Source organism: Musca autumnalis, unplaced genomic scaffold, assembly GCF_047663935.1.
Source record: "Musca autumnalis isolate F117 unplaced genomic scaffold, ASM4766393v1 scaffold_2, whole genome shotgun sequence".
NCBI classification, from domain to species: Eukaryota; Metazoa; Arthropoda; class Insecta; order Diptera; family Muscidae; genus Musca; species Musca autumnalis.
Genome location: NW_027411755.1, coordinates 242,645,248 through 242,665,377, shown reverse-complemented (window position 1 = coordinate 242,665,377; position 20,130 = coordinate 242,645,248). Strand labels below are relative to the sequence as shown.

The following is a 20,130-nucleotide window of genomic DNA, read 5'->3' as shown; positions in this document are numbered from 1 at the left end:
CCATCCCCTATTGGGGCATAATAAAAGTTATTAATTTTAGAAAAATCAAGACAAAAATTTTTGGTTTGGAAAAAACTACAAAACTACTTGCCTTATCAATACCGTAATTTAAATTGAAATGTTTTCTATCAATTCCCATCAATAAATTTGTATTCCGAAATACTTGGTTTTACCATTTTTGGCCACGGTAGTGACATGGTGCACCGCCGCGACCATGATATTCTTCCGTCTAATGAAATCCACTTTCCTAAACTGCAACAATTAAGAATGGCGTTAAGTTCGGCCAGGCCGAACTTGTTATACCCCCCACCAGGAGTTGTATTGAAGTAAAATGGAACAATTAGTTTCCATTGGTTTATGAAGAAGACTAAATACCAAATTTCAGCAAGTTGGGTAAAACAATGTGGCCAATCTTCAAAATACCGAAACTCGGGAGGTACCGTTCCATGGGGGATATATCAAAACGTCGATCTATACCTACAAATTTCTGGCGGAAAGGTTTTACACTCAAAGAAGGCTAAATGCCAAATTTCCAATATTTCGGTAAAACCTTCAAAATACCGAAAATCAAGAGGTACGCTTCTATGGGGGATATAGGAACCCGCAGACCTATACTGATAATTATCTTCTGGAATATTTTATAACTCCATGGAATACTAAGTAACAAATTTCAGTCTTTCAGTGGAATATTGACGTCAGAATTATGAAAAGTTCATATGAAAAGTTGTATACCCGAAATGAAGATTAAATACCAAATTTCAGCCCTTTCGGAGGAATATTGAGGCCACAATCTTCAAAATACCGCAAATCGGGAGGTACCCTTCAAATGAGGACAAAATTATGGGGAAATGTTTTACACTACAAATAAAGGCTATATGCCAAATTTCAGCCCTTTCGGAGTAATATTGAGACCATTACCTTCAAAATACCGCAAATCGGGAGGTGCCGTTCTATGGGGGCTATATGAAGGCGTAGACCTATACCAACAAAATTATGGGTAACAGTTCTATACCCCCAGCGAAAATTAAGTACCAAGTTTCAGCTATTTCTGTGTGATAATGTTCTATGGGACTATATCAAAACGTGAACCGACATAGCCCATTTGCAATACTAAACATTTTAGGACCCGCATGGACCGAAAGTTGTGCGGATGTTGTGTGGTTCCTGGTCAATCGAAGAACGCACCGCCGTGCAACAACTTCAATGTTAATGTTATGCCAACCAGCCTGATAGATCTAGGGCGTTTCGTTTGCACCTTTGAACCTCTCTCTCTAGGTCATGAAGATCTCTCCGGACGTAGCTGGATGGGGAAGCCTGTTCAGAAGATTGTTGCACACCAGCAACATGAAGATTTTCTACTGGTCCCATAAGACGCCATAGGCGCCCTGTTGCAGTTTTCATGTCGGTATTGGGTCGGTAGGTTTAAGTAGTCTTTCACTACGTAGTGCTAACATTTGCTTACCACCCTTGCGCCGAGTAGCTCATCGCGGACAGACCTATTTGTTATAAGAGATCAACGAGGTTATTTTGTCAGATGCCCAAGTGGAACCGGCCTGCGACTTCAAGACATTGTTTTCAAGTAGTGGATTAGTAGTCAGAATCAGGACACCATCGACGAATATGTATGTTCAGATGAAGCATAATTTCAACAATTAAGGATGTGAGCAGTTTAGCACTAGACTTAACAGCGTATATTTTCATATTCCTCAGAAGAACTATACTAAACCAGCTTACAATCATCTAATTCAGTCCTCTACTGGCCTGTAATTCTGCTGTTGCACAGTATTTTACGGAATCCATGCTGATGTTGGGCAACTGGGAACAAATCTGAGCTACCCGAGGATCTGAAGTAAAAGGTAGCTCTCTGAAGCGGAGATTGGTAAATTCTCTGAACCCCTGCCAATCAGATTTTCCATGTTTGTTTCCAGGATTTCGGTGACCTTGGTATTTATACGACTTATAATCGGAATGTTAACACATTCACTGAGTTTATTGCGGTGGCCATTGCAATTGAATTGCATGAGCGATGCATTTACGAGGCTCTGATTAAGAACATGGGGTGTGAGATGATGCGTTTGTTTTTGAGACTGCGGGTGTGTCTCGACGTCGATAAGTCAACGACAAAGTTGTTGACACGCTGTGAGATATTCTGTCGCCGCAAGCAGCAACATAACTACTACCGCAGTAGTTCTGACGTAGGCTAAGACCTGAGCAGCCTCGGAAGTGGACCCATTCCCTAAATGAATTACATATTAGCTATGTTGACATGGATGTAGATCTGCCAAAGAAAAATATCAATGACACGGGGATCTTCTCTATCCCGGTACATGCTAAGAGAGCTCGGATCTGGCATTCCGGGATATGGTGAAAAAATGTATGACCCCATAATCAAAGGTTCCTGCGAGTCAATCCGGTCATAGAATTATCTATCTAGCCCGACTATAACCCATTCTTATGTGTTTAACTTAATATCCGAAAAATACTTTCTAAACTTTGAAAAAAAGGACATTAAGATCTCAAATTTTCCCCAAAAATATAAAAACTGAAAAAGCCTTTAAGTTGCATATTTTCTGAGCAGCATTGACATTTATATTGGTGTGGGGCATCACATTTCCCTAACTAGTGCCTAACCCTTTTACATGTTTTCATTATTATTGTGATTGCAAAAAAATAGCTAATTATGCTCCACAAACATTATGATTGCAAAATTTTACGGTCGCAGTAGTAACAATGGCAGTACTTACCGAAACACCAAGAAAATCTAATTTTCCCATTTGTTGGAGAAATTCTGTTGCCATATCACTGCGTGTGTAATCGAAACGATCCAATTTTGAGTGTTGCATTGGATCTTTGCGCCAACGGTCCTCGGCAGCACGCAATGACAATGCAATGGCCCAAACGGCATCATAGGTTTGGGGAGCATAACGGGAAACAATTGTTTTGCCCAGCATGAATGTGGATGTTATGTCCTTTGCTGCGGTTGCATCTGACGCTGTCAGGTGCTGACTATGACCATCGTTATTGTTTTTGCTGCTTCTGCCACTGCCGACATTTGTTTGCTTTGTTACAATTTTTGTGGTTGCTTTGTTTGCCGGAGAATGACTAGCGCTGCCACCTCGTCCACTGCCTCCATTTGTGGCAATTGAAACGTGTTTTTTGTATTTTCGTTTTTGACTCGACTGCGGCTGCAGCTTTGTTGTGACACCACCTCTTGGCCCAATGTTGAAAATGTCATTGAATTTTTCCGATTGCTGCCGTAATTGCTTGTAAAACATATCGTTATTCTGCAAAATAGAAAATTGTTGTTGTTACATGGATGAAGTGGTGTGGTGAGAAAAACAAATAATGAGAGGAAAATATTTTTGGTAAAAACAAATTTGCTGTTATTTTTAATTTGGTAATATTGGTTTTTGTAACAACGGGGGTTCATGTGTGAATGCTTCGACGATTTTATGGTTATATTGTGATAGAAACCCATGACAGGGATAAATAGACCCAAATACAAATTTGAGAAGTTACTCGTAATGACGATATTGAAATTTGCCTCATGTATTTGGCGGTAAATGCTCTAATTGGGAAAAAATATACTAAATTGCCATCGACGGAAGGATAATGCCATAGTTTTTAATACACTTATGATCCTGATAACTACTCAAAAAAATCACATTTGGTGACAAGTAAGAAAGTATCAGTTAGCTGTGCTGCTGAATAAAAATCACAAAAACCACGAATTTGCTTTCAAATATATGGAATGTAATGTGGGGCAATACCAAATCTTAGACGTATACAAACAATTTTTAGTAAGCAAACTTCTGATTCATAGAGAACTCGAAATACATATTAAATAACGTTAAACTATGTTTGGAAGAAATTTTTGAAAAAGTTCTAGAGTTATCTTGCGCAATAACCATTTTAGTATATGCTGGCAGGGTTTTTGGAGCTTTTGGGCCATCATTCCAGGAAGTATGGACTTGCTCCGGATAATATTGTAAATGGGGCCAATAGGGTAACCTACTAAAAAAAGATCTTTAAGGGGTTACCCCTAGTTGCGCTGGCCAAAAAAACTCAATTTTCAAATTTTTTTCTCAGAAAACTACCAATATTTTTAGGTAATTCTGTTATTCCTATGAAAGAGCACATCTTAAACTACCTTTGGAATTTTTGTTGTTGAAAAATATTGCATAGTTTTGTGGTAAATGGCTATCTGCGAAACCCATTTTTTGTAAAAGCGTTTTGCGGTGCCAACGCTTGCTCGAAAACGAATGGGCCTATCTTCATATATTTGGGTGCGCGTTTTAAGAACCTAATAATCTTGTCTTTAAGCGAGACAGAATTTTCAAAAATCTATTTTAACAAAAATAGTGACCTATAAAAATCAAAATTTCGATTTTAACGAAAAATTTACCAATTTTTGCCCAAAAACCGGCCAAACAAATACAAAAATCTGTCTCGCTTAAAGACAAGGTTGTTATGTATTTAATAAGCTCACCAAAATATACGAATATCGGTCTATCCGTTTTCGAGCTATCGTTGGCACCGATTTCAAAAATGGCACTTGGAAAAAAACGCGTTTTAAGTTTTTATTTCGGTTTACATAAATAAAAAATTTATTTTTGGTAAAATTACAAGGAGTCACCTATTCTTGGTCCATACAAGAGCTCTTCCGCAGACGATGCAGCTTGTAAAATGGCAATTTGGTGTTGCCTTCGCAACATTCTACCTTCACCAGTGCACTCGGCCGCACGTCTCTCTGCCAGTGCAATTCGCGCTTGGTCGATTTTTTAAGCATATTCATGTGCGTTCTGTCCTCAGCTCACTCCGATCAAGCTCAAATAAAATAACAATAATTTTGTACCTTCGTTAAAAATACAAATCGCAATGTTAGCTGCTAAATTTACAATGAGTGCTTCACTTGAAAGGGTTTTGGGGCAAATTTTCCAAATAAGTTGATTGCTATTTTGATTGACCGACGGATCTTTGGAGTAAAGACTATTTTCTTAGATCGTTGTATATAGGCCTGTAAACGTGTATGAAAGCCTCTTTTCTTACCCGAGCCCGTTGATTTGCATACCACGAGTCTTTACCGGTTGAACATCTCTCGTGACGTGGATTTGTATCGCTTGAACTGTAATGATCAAATGTCGCCCATATTGCCTCATGCATAGCGTGAATTGAATTCGAATGAAAAAAAATCAAAACGATCCGCAAGGTGCTGTTAAACTTCACTTTATCCGAATTTTGTGGTGTGGACCGATATAGTCCATATTCGAACCCTATCTACATATGTCTGGAAGGAATAATACGATGGGCAAAGTTTGGACCAAATCGATCGTTCCCTTGGAGAGTTATCGTCCACACAATTTTACAGACATTTTTATAACTTTTGTGAGGTAGGTACCTGAAAGAGTGGTAATATAAGTTGAGAGTTATCGTGCGCACCCGCCAGCTAAACAGACAGACATTTTTGATCGTATTCTAGCCTAAAGGCTAAGGGTATGAAAATCCCGGAAACTCCCCTAAAAGAACAATGAGGTCGTATCTATGATTCTATATTCGGCTCAATGGTATGGGACCTCCTTTTTATTTCAGAGTCCAAGGAATGCCTTACTACACCTCAGCTTACATTATACTAAGGTGTCGTAGGGTCTGAGAGATATAATGGAACGGTCAAGACCTTTGCTTATATTGATTATCCTTCCATCTCAAGTGGACATTGACCTTTCCGTGGTGTAAATGTAAGCTAATACGGCGGATGACGTCTCCAAGAACACCATTATATAAAGCACGAGATTGGTTGCGGATTTGTGATTAGCAGCAGCTTAAAACACCTGGTGACTAGTCCCATCTCGGTAATTGAAGGACTTGCTATAATTTTTATAAAACCTAAGTTTTTCAACATCAACCTAAACTGTACCTATGCCCCCATCGAAGGCAAAGACGAATAGACCAAAAATATATTTTACTTGCGCTTAGAAACAACATACATATGAACAGCCCATGAGTTGGTATATCTAACCTCCATCAGGAAACATCCGATAACGGAATGAGGCTAATAGACTTCGCAGCGACAGTTGTCAGCAACAGATTTAAGCAGTAAGGACTCCTGTCTGACCCCAGATCAAAAATGGAAGATACTAATCGAGTAGGATGGATCGGTGAGCAAACATAGAATCGAACGAATTCAGTACAACACGGAAGGAGGACATCAGAAAGTTGCAATCACAACAGATTGCCATAGTATATTTCACTTAGTTAACACAAGTGCTTGATGACAGTATTTTTCGTTCCAAAAACATATAAGTAGTTTATAAAAGCTCTCGAATCGCTTTGTGTTTTTGTAACAGCCTGAAAATCTTCCGAATGCGATAAAAAAACACCTCTACGGCCATCATATGTATTGGCTGATGGCGCACGACAACTTTCGAAATAGATACTGCGTTGGGCCAAGCTCTGCATATCGTAATATTTCAGAAATCTTAGACAAAATTAGAAGATGGACATCCTTCCACTCCTTCGGTTACCGCTCCCTCTAAAGTTCAAACATTTTCGCCGCATTGCAGTTAATGCCGGCTTATACCTTCAGCCTTTAGGCTAACGAGGGTATATACATAAAATAAAAATGTGCCTCATCGAAATATGGGTTTTAGAACCCAAATATGTTTGTTCTAATATTCTAATATTTTCAACAAACTTAATTTAAGTGCGAAGATAGGCCATATCGGTCCAGTCCTTACGTTTTTGCTAAATAAATAACCCTATATTCGTCCACTACCCTATATTCGTCCAATATTTGAAATATTGAGCCAAAAGCTGCAAAAAATTCTGTCGTTGGAGCAAATGTTTGCCTAATGTGACCTTACCTTTAGGAAATACAATATGACAGACGTTTTGCACATCGCAGAATGCCTTCCAAATGAACGTCAGCCTCCCTGATGGTATACATGGAACAGCATCTTCTGATACCTCAATCACAGAGTTCAACATTTGGTTTAAGTGCAGTTTAAGGGCTGTCTAAAAACGTATGACCTAAATACATATGTATAACACATTTCGAACATGATCTACGTTTTAAAGAAATATTTTTAAAGTTCATTCTTAAGTTATGGTTCCTGTTGTTGTTGTAACTGCATATGTCTGGTTGGTAAGTCCATTTTTCTGCCTACTTTGGTTTCGGGCATACCTCCAGTTGTAGAAATGTGGGCGGTGTGGTTGTAACCACAATGCTATTTGAGTTAGTCGAATATGTTTGGCAGGCAGTTTATAAGATGAATTGCATCCATGGGGTGTCATCAGTCCTTGCCCTATAGGACTTTAGACGGCTGTAACATCCCGAGCGTAGTTGAGCCAAAACAACTCTAGTTCAATGTCGTGCTTTGGTATTGTTAAAGTTACGAAGTTTTTCGGCAATTCACACACACACGACCCGAACGCAACGAAAGAGCACACAAATGTTTTGATTTGTTTTTGCTTTGCAGCATGCGTGCATACAACGTTACTAACACACTGTCAAAAGTTGCAAATATTGAGAATTTTGTGTGCCCTCTTCTTGGTCGGCTGTGCTCTAGTTTGTCGTGGCAGCTGACGCTGCCTTGTTCTCTCTCATAACGTTTCACCTCTCTTTCTAGATTATAAATATCTCTGCTGACATGCCTGAAAGGGTGGCTGGGGGTCTATTAACCATATGTTGATTAGGATGGCTCTCACGGTAACGCCCGAGCAAGAACTACAACGAAAGCAATCTATTATGTTGCTGCACTGGTAGATTCTTTGTCTCATCATTTAGATGGTCCACTGCAGTTCTCAGGGCGGCATTCTGACAGGTTTGAAAATATTTCCTTCGCCTTGCACATACTGTCGCCGCGTTTATCGTTATTATCTATAGCGTTATCTGTGGTCAGCAAGGTTTTTTTTGTCTGCACACCAAATGCTACCGGCTAGGGGCTTGAGGACCATGTTTCTACATCACAGCAGATAGCTGTTGCATTCATGGACGACTTAAACATACTGTCGAAATTAACCCCTGGAATCTTGGGGTCGTTAGTGGTCAGATTTCTGCTACCATCGACCATTACATTGCGTTTAGAGATCCCGTCCGAACAGAGTGCTCTTAGATTTAGTGACGAATATTTTCATATTCCTCTTAAATGACATTAGAGAAGGTACTTGACGCCAGGGTCGTACAATCATCTGCATACGTTTCGATTCTAACATGATGGTTGCCTTGGCCAACGACACGATGTAAAAGTTGTTTCCTTTCATCACTGCGAAACTAAGCTGTCTGAACAAGCTATGGAACATGTTTTGACAAACGCAGATTCTCCAGTGGCCAATTTCGACTCTAGCGAGGTTCATCTTGCTTCAAATGCATGGACAAAAAACATGAAAAAAAAACGGTAAGGAAAGGATCAAAGTCGGGCGGGGCCGACTGTATGATACCCTACACCACTGTGAATATGTAAATTATGTATGCGAGATATATAAAAATCTGAACAGATTGCGATATAATATGGTACACTTCTTACTAGACCAAATTCCGCCACACATTTCAACTTTCACCAATATTGGACAGATATAGGGTGTTTGGTGTAGCAAGCAGGTGAAATCGGGTGAAAATATATATGGGAGCTATATCAAAATCTGCACCGATTTCGATATAACTTGGCACATTTATTTTTAGACCGAATTCTGTCACACATGTTTGGTGCAGCAAATACCTGAAATCGGCCGAAAATATATATGGGAGCTATTTCAATAAAATTTGGCGTGTTTGGTGCAGCAAGTACGAGATATCGTCCAAAAATATATATGGGAGCTATATCCAAATCTGAACCGATTTTCACCAAAAGCAATAGCGTACTTCCCATGGCTAGGAAAATAATATTCCCCAATTTGCAGCTGAATCTGACAATAAATGCGACCTGTACGTTGCCAACGGACGGACGTTCACCAACACAATTGGCATCAATAGAAAGGTCAAGAGTTTTTTTCCAAGTATAGCTTACTTGCCCGGAATGTCTCTTCCAGGAATAAAGTTATAAGCTGTACATTAAAAATATTCAAAATTTTCACACAAAAGTTGTGGTCCATTTACCCCTCTAAATATTATGGGATCCCCATCTCAAATTGCATGCTTTTTCTTTTTATACCCTCAGCATTTGTGCTAACGAAATAATAGTTTTAGACCCCAAGTATGTTTGGACGAAATCCGTTTCAGACAATTTGCAGTCGATTTAGCAATGTCCGCCTGTCTGGCTGGCTGGTGCGCACGATAACTCTCGAACGGATGAACCGATTTGGTCCAAAATTTGGCTTTCGTAATATTTTGTCCAAATTATGTTTAATTTCGAAGACGGGTTATATTTATTTATTTTATATTGGTCCACTCCTTCGGGTACCTCTCCCACTAAAGTTCGAAGAAGTTCGGAAAATTTGTGCGCACGATAACTCTTGAAGGGAGACCGATTTGGTCCATACTTTGCACATCGTGAAATTTCTACCAGACTTAGATGATGTTCCAATATGGACTCAATCGGTCCACTCCTTCGGGTATCTCCCACACAAAATTTCGGAAAAATTTAGTTTAGGACCAGCTTTCGAATCGCTTTGATCATCATCAGGGGCAAGTCCATACTTTCTGAGCAAATAGTCTGAAAGTTGCAAAAAAATCACTATGACACCGTGTGTTGTGGTTGGAGTGCAAGATAACTCTCGAACTGATCAACCGATTTGGTCCAAAATTTCGCCTTCGTAATATTTTGTCCAAACATGGTTTAAGTTCGAAGATAAGCCATATAGGTCCACTCCTTCAGGTACCTCCCCAACAAAAGTTCAAACATGTTAGGAAAAATTGTTCGCACGATAACTCTTGAAGGGAGTGACTGATTTGGTCCATACTTTACACATCCTAATATATCAACCAGATATAGATCAGGTTCGAACATGGACTATATTTGCCCACTCTTTCGGGTACCTTCCACACAAATTTTCGGACATGTTCACTTTAAGACCTACTCTCGAATCACTTTGATTTTTGTTGAAGCAACTTGCATTCGCTGCCTCAGCTACGACGATATAAGTTTTTTCAGGCGCAAGTCCATACTTCTTGAGAAAATAGCCCCAAAGTTGTAAAAAACCCCTATGGCACCAAATGTAGTGGCTGAAGAGCACGATAACTCTCGAAATGATCAACCGATTCGGTCCAAAAGTTGGCCTTCGTCATATATATCGGTAAATACTTCCTGGTACCTCCCCGAATATTTAAAACAATGTCACTTAAATGGTATGCACGATATCTCTTGAACGGGCCAACCAATACCAATTTGGTCCAAAATTTGGATATCCTTATATTTTCCCGAATTTAGTTTAACTTCAAAAATGACCCATATCGGTCCTCTCCTTAGGGTACCTTCCCCTCAAAAGTTCAACATTTATGTCTAAGTGCAGTTTAGTGTCTTTTCCAAGATCCTTTAAAAATGTATACCGATGCTATTCTTTGTGTTCCTGTTTACATTATGTTTTCCGTGGACAAGTCCATGCTTCCTGGCATACTGGCGCGATCCGCTTCCATAATGAACTATGTCGGCCCTTACCTTTAAGTACCTTCTCCGCAACACTTTTGGACTTTAACTTTTCTGAAAGTTCAAATGTCCAAAATGGGTCACACAATTCTGAAAAGACCCTAAATAAAGGGTGTTTCTTTAAGCTAGATACAACTTTAAATTGTAAAAAGTAACACAAAAAATAAAATTTTTATTAAAATTTTTTTTTTATTTGTTTCAGTATACTCTGACAAATCATCATGAATAGACTCACGCTTGAACAACGCTACGAAATTATCTAAATTTACTTTAAAAATCAGTCGTCGATTCGACCCGTTGTTTTATCGCAAAATTGTGTTCAGCGATGAGGCGCATTTTTGGCTTAACGGGTTTGTTAATAAGCAAAATTGCCGGATATGGAGTGAGACCAATCCACAAGAGACCCTACAGACTCCATTACATCCAGAAAAATGCACCGTATGGTGCGGAGCTCGCGTTACGATCAATGGAGATCGTTACCGCACCATGATCAATGATTTTTTGTTTGAAAATATGGATGACATTGATCCGGAGGAGATGTGGTTTCAACAGGATGGCGCTACGTGCCATACGGCGAACGCAACCATCGGCTTATTGAAATCAAAATTTGGCAATAAGTTGATTTCGAGAAGTGGACCTGTCAATTGGCCTCCAAGGTCGTGCGATTTGACACCTCTCGATTATTTCCTGTGGGGCTACGTGAAGTCACTGGTTTATGCTGATAAACCAGCAACAATTGATGCCTTGGAGGCTAGCAATGTTCGTGTTATTCGTGACATACGGCCAGCAGTGCTCGAAAAAGTGGCCAAAAATTGGACGTCCAGAATGCACTTCGCCAAGAACAGCCGCGGTGCCCATATGCCCGAAATCATTTTCAAATGTTAATGTCACGTATTGATCTTTCGAATAACAAAAATTGTTGATTACAATTTAATTTTTTGTGTTATTTTTTACAATTTCAAGTTCTATCGGGCTTAAAAAAACACCCTTTACATTCGATCAGTCCGTAGCTGAAAGTTTCAACTCACATAGGCTGAGGGTATATCTCTGTCGGCAAAACTGACTGATACTTTTTTACTTGTTTCTACTCCCATTTCAATAACATTTGCCGTTTTCAAGCAAAATCCTGAAAAACTAAAACAAAATCCCGACAAATTTGAACTTTGACCGCGATTTCTTTAAAAATCCCTCCGTCGATTTTGTTTTTTGATTTTTCTCATATATGAACATTGTAGTTTCAGAATCCGCAAAACCTTCCCAGGTTTAAGTAGCTTTCATTTAAAGTTAGTTCAGGCGCAGCGTGTAGCGTAACACTCAAAAACAGAAACTAAAAATTTTTATTTAAAATCATAAATCATAAAAGCTTTCATTAGGATAAGGGTCAAAAATATTTCTCCAAATTTCCAATGGAATTGAATTCGAGCTATTCCAACAACAATAACTAACCTGCAGAACGAACCTTCATATTCTAAACTGATGCGGTGTGTACCAAATTAATTAATTTCCATGTTAAATATGTCAGTCGTCGTTATCCAGTCGAACATGAAGCAGTAGATGATAATATTCACCAAATTTTAATGCTAATGAGCGAACATCTGTTCGAATACTTACCAGACCACTTAAACTGATGTTATTGCCAACGATGCTATTATGGGATGATACAATTATCAGATTTTCCACAGCTGCTTGTAATTCTTTTGCCGTGCAATAAGAGTTGGTTGCGGCCAAATCATGCCACCACGGTGCACCCATACTTTCGTGTAGAATCCAAGCATAATCTGCACCAAACATACGTAAGCGATATGCCTCGCACAAGATGTGCGGTGCCAGTAGGGGTGAAAAACTACCGATTATAATACGTGTATCACTTTCCTTAAGAAAAACGAGAAAGGAGATTTTTTCAATGAATAAATTTGCATATGTACGAGTATGTATGTGCATGTAGTGAAGTGTGTATAGGGCAGGTGTATGAGTATGAAGTTTCTTGCAAAACTTTGGAAATTAGCACATGAATAAATCTTTGTTGGTGAAAAGTTCCTTCGTCTTGAAAATAAAGATGAAGAAAATTTTTACGTGTGTGTGTGTGTTTGAACTTGTAAATGAGTTAATAAGCTAAGGTTTCTCCTGCAAAAACGGAAGCAAAGAATACCTTTCTTTTTGCTTTTAATAGGAGATTTACATTATTATCTATGGGTAGTGAATTACAAATGAGCCGCCCATAATGGTTAACAACTTTTTCAGGATAAAAGGTAATTTTCATAGTCTGTGGTTTTGCATTATTTAAAGATAATACGATGTCTAATCCGATGAATTAATATTTATGTAAAAGTTTGTCAAGCGGATATGAGGGTTATTAAAGCAGGGAAATGTGTCTTGGAAAGTTATTTATGTATGTACGTGTGTGTATATTAAAACTTAATAAACTCAAGTCATTAAAACTTACGCGCAATAGTAGCAGTTGCTCCTTGTAATCGGTGGCACCAAATGTTATGGTGGCTGCACATGAAATATTTGCCGCTTCCAATTCCGTTACCAAATCATTTACAGCCAGCGAATGTATTTCCTCATTTTGTGAAAACGTTGTCACTGTGTCCCAAGCAAATCGTCGTATAAATGCAATTCTGGCCGGATTGTGGGATGAATCGGGTGCCACTGTTCGGTAGAAGTAGGGAAATTCTTGACGATCACTTAAGGCCGGCGATGTGGAACCGAATGAAACTTGTACAATATTCCAGTAGGGTACAACTTTGGCTAAACTTTCGGTAACTTCAGAGCAAGCAGAACCCAGGAGCATTACCATGCGTGTCGAGGGCTGAGTGTAGATGGCATGAAAGAAACGATCAACACCAACACCGGGATCGCACTGAAATAAGATAAGAAATATAAAGAGATATGAGGTATAAAAAGGCATTTGGCATCCCGTAGCAAATTTAAAAATACAAAATGAGACAATAGTATAACATAAGTCCCAGGCGACATGACATAACGCCCAAAATGTCATAATTATAGGTAGTTCGGCCAAAAACTGTAGGTAAAATTCTCAGAATACCGAAAATTGGGAGTACCGTAATATGGGGACTATACCAATACATGGATCCACATTGAAAAATTTTACTGAAGAAGTTTCTTCATCACTGGAAATTTCAAATGCCAAACTACAGGTAGTTCGATCAAAAAATTTCGCTAAAATGACCAAAATACCGAAAATCGGGAGGTACCTTTATATGTGGACTATACGATAACATGGACTTATATTGAATTTTTTTAGTGAAAACGTTTTGTCACCACTGGGAATCTCAAATGCCAATTTACAAGTATTTTAGTCAAAAAATATAGCTGACATCAAAATACCGGAAATCGGGAGGAGCAGTTAACGCAAAAACGCAAAACGTGGACCTATGTTGACAATTTTTGGTGGAGAAGTGTTGCGACCATTAAGAACCTCAAATGTCAAATAACAGGTAGGTCGACCAAAAAATTTAGCTAAAAATTTTCAAAATATCAAATATCTGGAGGTACCGTTATATGGGGGCTGTGACAAATTATGTACCTAAATTGACATTTTTTGGTGGAGACATATTGTGACCACTATGAACTTCAAATTTAAAATTACAGGCAGTTCGGTCAAAAAAATTTAGTTAAATTTCTCAAAATACCTAAAATCGGAAGGTACCGTTTTATGGGGGCTAAACCAATGTTGACAATTTTTAGTGAAGAAATTTTGTGACCAGTGTGAACCTAAAATATCAAAAAGGGGTTGTAGAACTCCACAAAGCGCTTAAAAGCGGAGGTACCGTGGGTGCTATACCAAAACATGGACAAAAGTTGACAATATTTGGTGGTGACCACTTGGAACCTCAAATGTAAAATTACAGATAGTACTTTGATCAACAACAACCTAAGCTCCTAAAAACGCTGAAAATCCGGAGGTACCATTGTATGTGAGGCAATAAAAAAAAATTGACCTATGTATGTTGTCAATTTTTGCTAAAGAAGGGTTGTGACCACTAAGAATCTTAAATGTCAATTGCAGATGAATTTGCCACAACATAGGAACAAATTTTCATAGTATAACCAGGATGCAGCCTTGAAATGTAGTTCCAATGATCAAAAAATTGAGGTCGTTTAAGAAACACCCATCGACGATCAATAACACAAGAATCTATTCCACAAAAGTCGGTTCTATGCACCGGATCGAATCCGAAGAAATTTCGTCACCTCAACAATTATGTGTGTTGTGTTCGTCTATTTTGGGTGACGAAGGGGATGGAAGATACCAAGGAACGGTCCTGACCGTTTTTAACATGGCAAAGTCCAGGATTTATCTTGGTCCCTCTTTCATCTCAAGTGGACACTGACCTCCCCGCGGTGATACCGCCCACCCATAAGAACGTTAAAAACATGGGTTTGGGCGTCGGGTTAGTAACCCTCCCCTAGAAAAAAAGCCTACTATGAAAAAATGAAAGAAAAGCAAAACAAACCCCTCTAAAGTTGACGAACCCCGCAAACGTTTTAAGGACATGATCTGCGAATCTGCTCCTGGAATGTTCGCACTCTTTATAGAGAAGGTGCAGTCTTCGCATTGGCAGACGTACTTGAAAAGAACAAGGCCAATATTACTGCCATACAGGAAATACGATGGATTGGGAAAGGCGTCACAAAAACACCTAAAAGTGACGCACTGTATTATAGCTGCCATGACGTAAAGCATGAGTTTGGTTGCGGATTCGTAGATAGTCGGAGGCTAAAACATCTGGTATCCAGCTTCACCACAGTGAATGAAAGACTTGCTGCAATTCGAATAAATGCTAAATTCTTCAACATCAGCATTATTTGCGCTCATGCTCCCACTGAAGAAAAGGACGAACAGACCAAAGATATATTTTCCGAGCGCTTAGACGAAACATATGACCGTTGCACTGCCCATGACATTAAAATCATTCTAGGCGATTTTAATGCCAAAATTGGAAAGGAGAATATCTTTGGCCCAACAGTCCGGAAATTTAAGTCTCCACAGTGAACATCTGACAATGGTATGAGGCTGATAGACTTTGCATCTGCAAAAACATGGTAGTTAGCAGTACCAGATTTAATCATCTCGATATTCATAAGGGCACCTGTCTGTCTCCAGATAAAAGAACAAGTAATTAAATTAATCATGTTTTGATAGATGGAAGACATTCATCGAGCGTGTTGGATGTGCGTTCGTACCGAGGAGCAAACATAGACTCGGACCACTACATTGTTGCAGCAAAGGTACGCACCCGGTTAAACGTTGCAAATAAAGCACGAACAGACACAACGCGGAAGTTGGACATCGATAGGCAGCAAACACAACAGAAAGCCAGAGCATTTTCCACTCAACTGGCTCAATTGCTTAATGAGAGCACTCCTTGTCCCGATAACATAACAACGCAATGGCAAAATATTGCCCACTCCATGCAAACAGCCGCAAAATCCATACTTGGATACCAGAGACGTCCACAAAGGAATTCATGGTATGACCAGGAGTGTCGTGCTGCTACCGAAGAGAAAAATGCGGCTTATAGAACTACTTTACAATCAGTAGGAACGCGTAGCGCACGAGGGGGATATCGGGAGAAAAGGAGAGAAGAGAAACGTCTTTTCCGCAAGAAAAAGAGAGAAATGGAAAAGCGGGAGTGTGAAAAAATCGAGATGTACAGGAGCCAGAATGAGGTCCGAAAATTCTACCAAAGAGTGAAACATCAAACAAATGGCTTTTGCACAGGCACATCCTCCTGTAGAGACCAGCAAGGTAATCTGGTAACAGATACAGATAGCGTGCTCAGGATATGGAAGGAACATTTTTCCAATCTGCTGGTATCAAATAGTAGCGAAAACGATGATACCACAGATCCAATCTCAGAAGATGGTATAGAATGTGTACCACCCGGCCAAGATGAGGTAAAAACAGCAATCAACCGGCTGAAGAATAATAAAGCAGCAGGAGCCGATGGCTTACCAGCCGAGATGTTTAAAACCGGAGGCGACGCGCTGATAAGGTGAATGCATCAGCTAGTTAGCACCATCTGGAAGGGAGAACGCTTACCCGACGATTGGAACCTGAGCATCCAGTGCCCTGTCCACAAAAAAGGAGATAAGACTGTTTGCTCTTACTATAGGGGCATAAGTCTTCTCCCTATTGCCTACAAGATAGTGTCAGGGATAATGTGCGAACGACTAAGGCCTATGGTAAATGAAATAATTGGGCCATACCAATGCGGCTTTAGATCTGGCAAGTCCACCATTGACCAGATATTTATCCTGCGGCAAATCATGGAGAAGACCCAAGAGATGCAGATCGACATTTATCACCTTTTTGTCGATTATAAAGCATCTTTCGACAGTCCCCTCCGATCAAAGGTATTCCATGCAATGTCTGAATTTGGTATCGCCGCAAAGCTCATACGGCTTTGTAAGATGACTTTAACTGACACTAGACCATAGGTATAAATTGGAAAGAACCTCTCCGAACAGTTCAGTACCAAAAGAGGTTTCAGACAAGGAGACAGACCTATTCAACATTTTGCTGGAAAAGGTAATACGAGATGCAAATGTCAAAAGAAATGGCACAATTTACACCAATAGTCACATGTTACTTGCTTATGCTGATGACATAGACAGCATAGGACGATCAGTAAAGGAAGTAAATCATACCTTTAGGAAGGCCGAAGGAGAATCTGCGAAAGTGGGTCTGGCGGTAAACGGCGAAAAGACCAAATTGATGGTGTCGACGCGCCAAGCGCCCATAAGCTCGGACCAACTATGGAAGTTGGTACCTATAATTTTGAGGTAGTTAAAGACTTCGTCTACCTCGGCACTGCCATAAACACAACAAACAACATCAGTTGTGAAATAAGAAAAAGAATTGTATTGGCCAACAGATGCTACTATGGTTTAAATAAGCAATTTAATAACAAAGCCACATCTCGTCAAACAAAAATAACTCTATACAAAACGCTGATACTGCCCGTGCTAATGTATGGCGCACAAGCAGATAAGGCAGTGCTTGGTGTGAGAGGAAAATTCTTCGAAACATCTAGGGGCCGATTTGCGTTGACGGTAAATATCGACATTAGGACTATAACCAAAAAAATACCACACCAGTACCGTGTGGGGAATTTTGTCCTGATAACGAAAACGCGTTTCTAAGATCGATTCGGTGAAAAAAGTTTCCGCACCGACTGCGATTAATAAAACCCTTTTGATATTTGTTCTACTTAAAATTTTAAATTTGCTTTGTTTGAATAAATATTTATAGAAAATTAATACAATTCTCACAGGCAACGTCATTAAAAATGGTCTGTAACTTTCGCGAATTTGTTGCAAATGACACCATATTCTCTTGTCCGATAGGTACAATAAATATAAACATAAAATTCGCGAGTTTATAAAAAACAACAAAATTGCAATATTGTCAAAAGTTCCTAATATACTCTGAAATGACGCGATTTGATAACAAATTTGTCCAGAATGGTTTGATATTCATTTTAAATTAGATTTAAAAAAAAAAACACAAATTTTAATAAAAAGCGTATATGTCATTATAACAAATAAAAGTAAAAAATGCATTACTGAACTTCAATGCATTTGGTGCGGAAACTTTTTTCGCGATAGAGAAAAAATTACACCTTATTTCATAATAGTTCTCCATGCTCTACACGGCTATGTGGTGGTATTTTTGATATTTGCAAAAAAGTGCAAAAAGTTATAACACTAATCGACATCGTATGAAACACGAGCTATACCAGCTATACAAAGACATGAATATAGTTAAACGTATCGAGATGCAACGATTGCGTTGGCTAGGCCATATCATAAGAATGAACGATGATGAACCCGCTAAAAAGGCGTATGAATACATGCCACATGGCGGTACACGCAGAATCGGGAGGCCTAAGCTTCGATGGAGCATACAAGTGGATGAAGAAATAAAACGGCGCGGTATTCCAAAAAGCGAAGTGAAAAACATAGAGAATTGGAGATCTTTTCTTAGTTCGGTCTATGGAACAAATGTTCTGTAATGGACCACCTATGTAAGTAAATTCGTCTATTTTTTACACTGTGGGCAATATATACCGGAATGCATGCCTCAAACATCGTGCCGGAAAAAAGAATAACCCCGTGGATCTTTTGCGTTTGACAAATACGCATCCACTACCTGTCAACATCGGTGAGACGTAATGGATGTAGGGAATGGATGCACTTCCGAGGCTGCTCTGGTCTTAGCTTGCTTACTACGCCAAAACATCTCACAGCGTAGCTCAAACTTCGTCGTCGGTGATTCACGTCGGAATATGAGACAGCCCGGCAGTCTCCCCAACAACTAACGTGGCATCTTATGAAACTTATTGTTGTTCAGCCGTCTCAGCAACAAATTCAGCAAAATTGTAGACTTTATAAGCCGCCTTGCACCCTAAATACCCATCGTACAATCATCGGCATACGTTACGTTCTCAATGTCGTCTAGAGGGGGTGGAATATAGGAGAGGTAGAAGTTAAACAGTTCCGGAGATATCACCCCACCTTGGGGAACTCCGTGTTTCACCCTACGGTGGATGTGGTTGTCTGCCCGATGTTCTCAAACAGCGTGGAGTGCTTGACAATATCAAAGGCTTTTGTTAAGTACAGCCCCACCATCACGGCTTGCTCCGGATGAGTTCTGGACCAATATGTGTGGAGATGGCGTGTTCGTGCTAAGCTGCTTACGGATCTCATGCTGATGATCAACAACTGGAAAGCTATTTCTAATGCAGGGAAGGACTAAAACCTCAGGGGTCTTTGCTACGGTTGAAAAAAGCGAATTCAGTCTCTACGATTTACCTTTGCTGACATCCTTGTCTGGTTTCAGTACCATGTCTGGTTTCAAACCGTGGAAGTTGATTGCAAGTTGATCATTTCCTGGGATCCTTGAGTAGCTGAGAGAATTTTCCCGTCCTAGACCAGTCAACTATGTGGCGCCAATGTGGTATGCATATGTTACACCGTGGAAGATTATTCAAACTTGTCAGAATACCGCCTGAAGATTTGAGAGAGATATGTCGAAAGATACAAATGGGAACCTGTAGATCAACGACTCCATCAGCCTGTCTTGGATAGCATTGCACAGGCAGTTCAAGGGTGTTGTGTGAATGTCGTACTCAAAGTCCACCCCCATACATCGCAGGAGAAGTAGGCCTACTGCCAAGGCAAATGCGAGTAGTTTTAGCTCACTGTATAACCGGACAATGGAGCTCATTTAGTTTGGGCTCCAAATTGACTGCACGACGACCTGCAACAACATTTGACCTGCATGTGGATTGGGACGGCCTGATAGGCTGCATTTGTTTAACTGCCTAGCTAAATCCACTCACCAGTCCAGGTAGCAGAATTTTCGAATCTGTTATATGGGGGCTATAAGAACATGTACCTAGATTGGAGGTTTTATAACCACTGGGAATCTCGAATGTGAAATAACGGTCAAACAAGTAAAAAAGTATCAGTCGGCTTTGCCGACCGAGATATACCCTCAGCCTGTGTAAATTGAAACAAT

At 39.7% G+C, this 20,130-nt stretch overlaps 1 protein-coding gene across 1 annotated transcript in view; it reads right to left on the bottom strand.

The window, feature by feature from the left end:
• Positions 1 to 20,130, bottom strand: part of GABA-B-R3 (gamma-aminobutyric acid type B receptor subunit 3) — an 84,727-nt gene that overhangs the window by 51,926 nt on the left and 12,671 nt on the right. The window contains exons 2-4 of the mRNA XM_073965489.1: positions 13,021 to 13,440; positions 12,189 to 12,449; positions 2,745 to 3,284 (exon numbers count right to left, since the gene is read on the bottom strand). Coding sequence (XP_073821590.1) covers positions 2,745 to 3,284; positions 12,189 to 12,449; positions 13,021 to 13,440 — 1,221 coding nt within the window. The remainder of the gene's footprint in view (positions 1 to 2,744; positions 3,285 to 12,188; positions 12,450 to 13,020; positions 13,441 to 20,130) is intronic.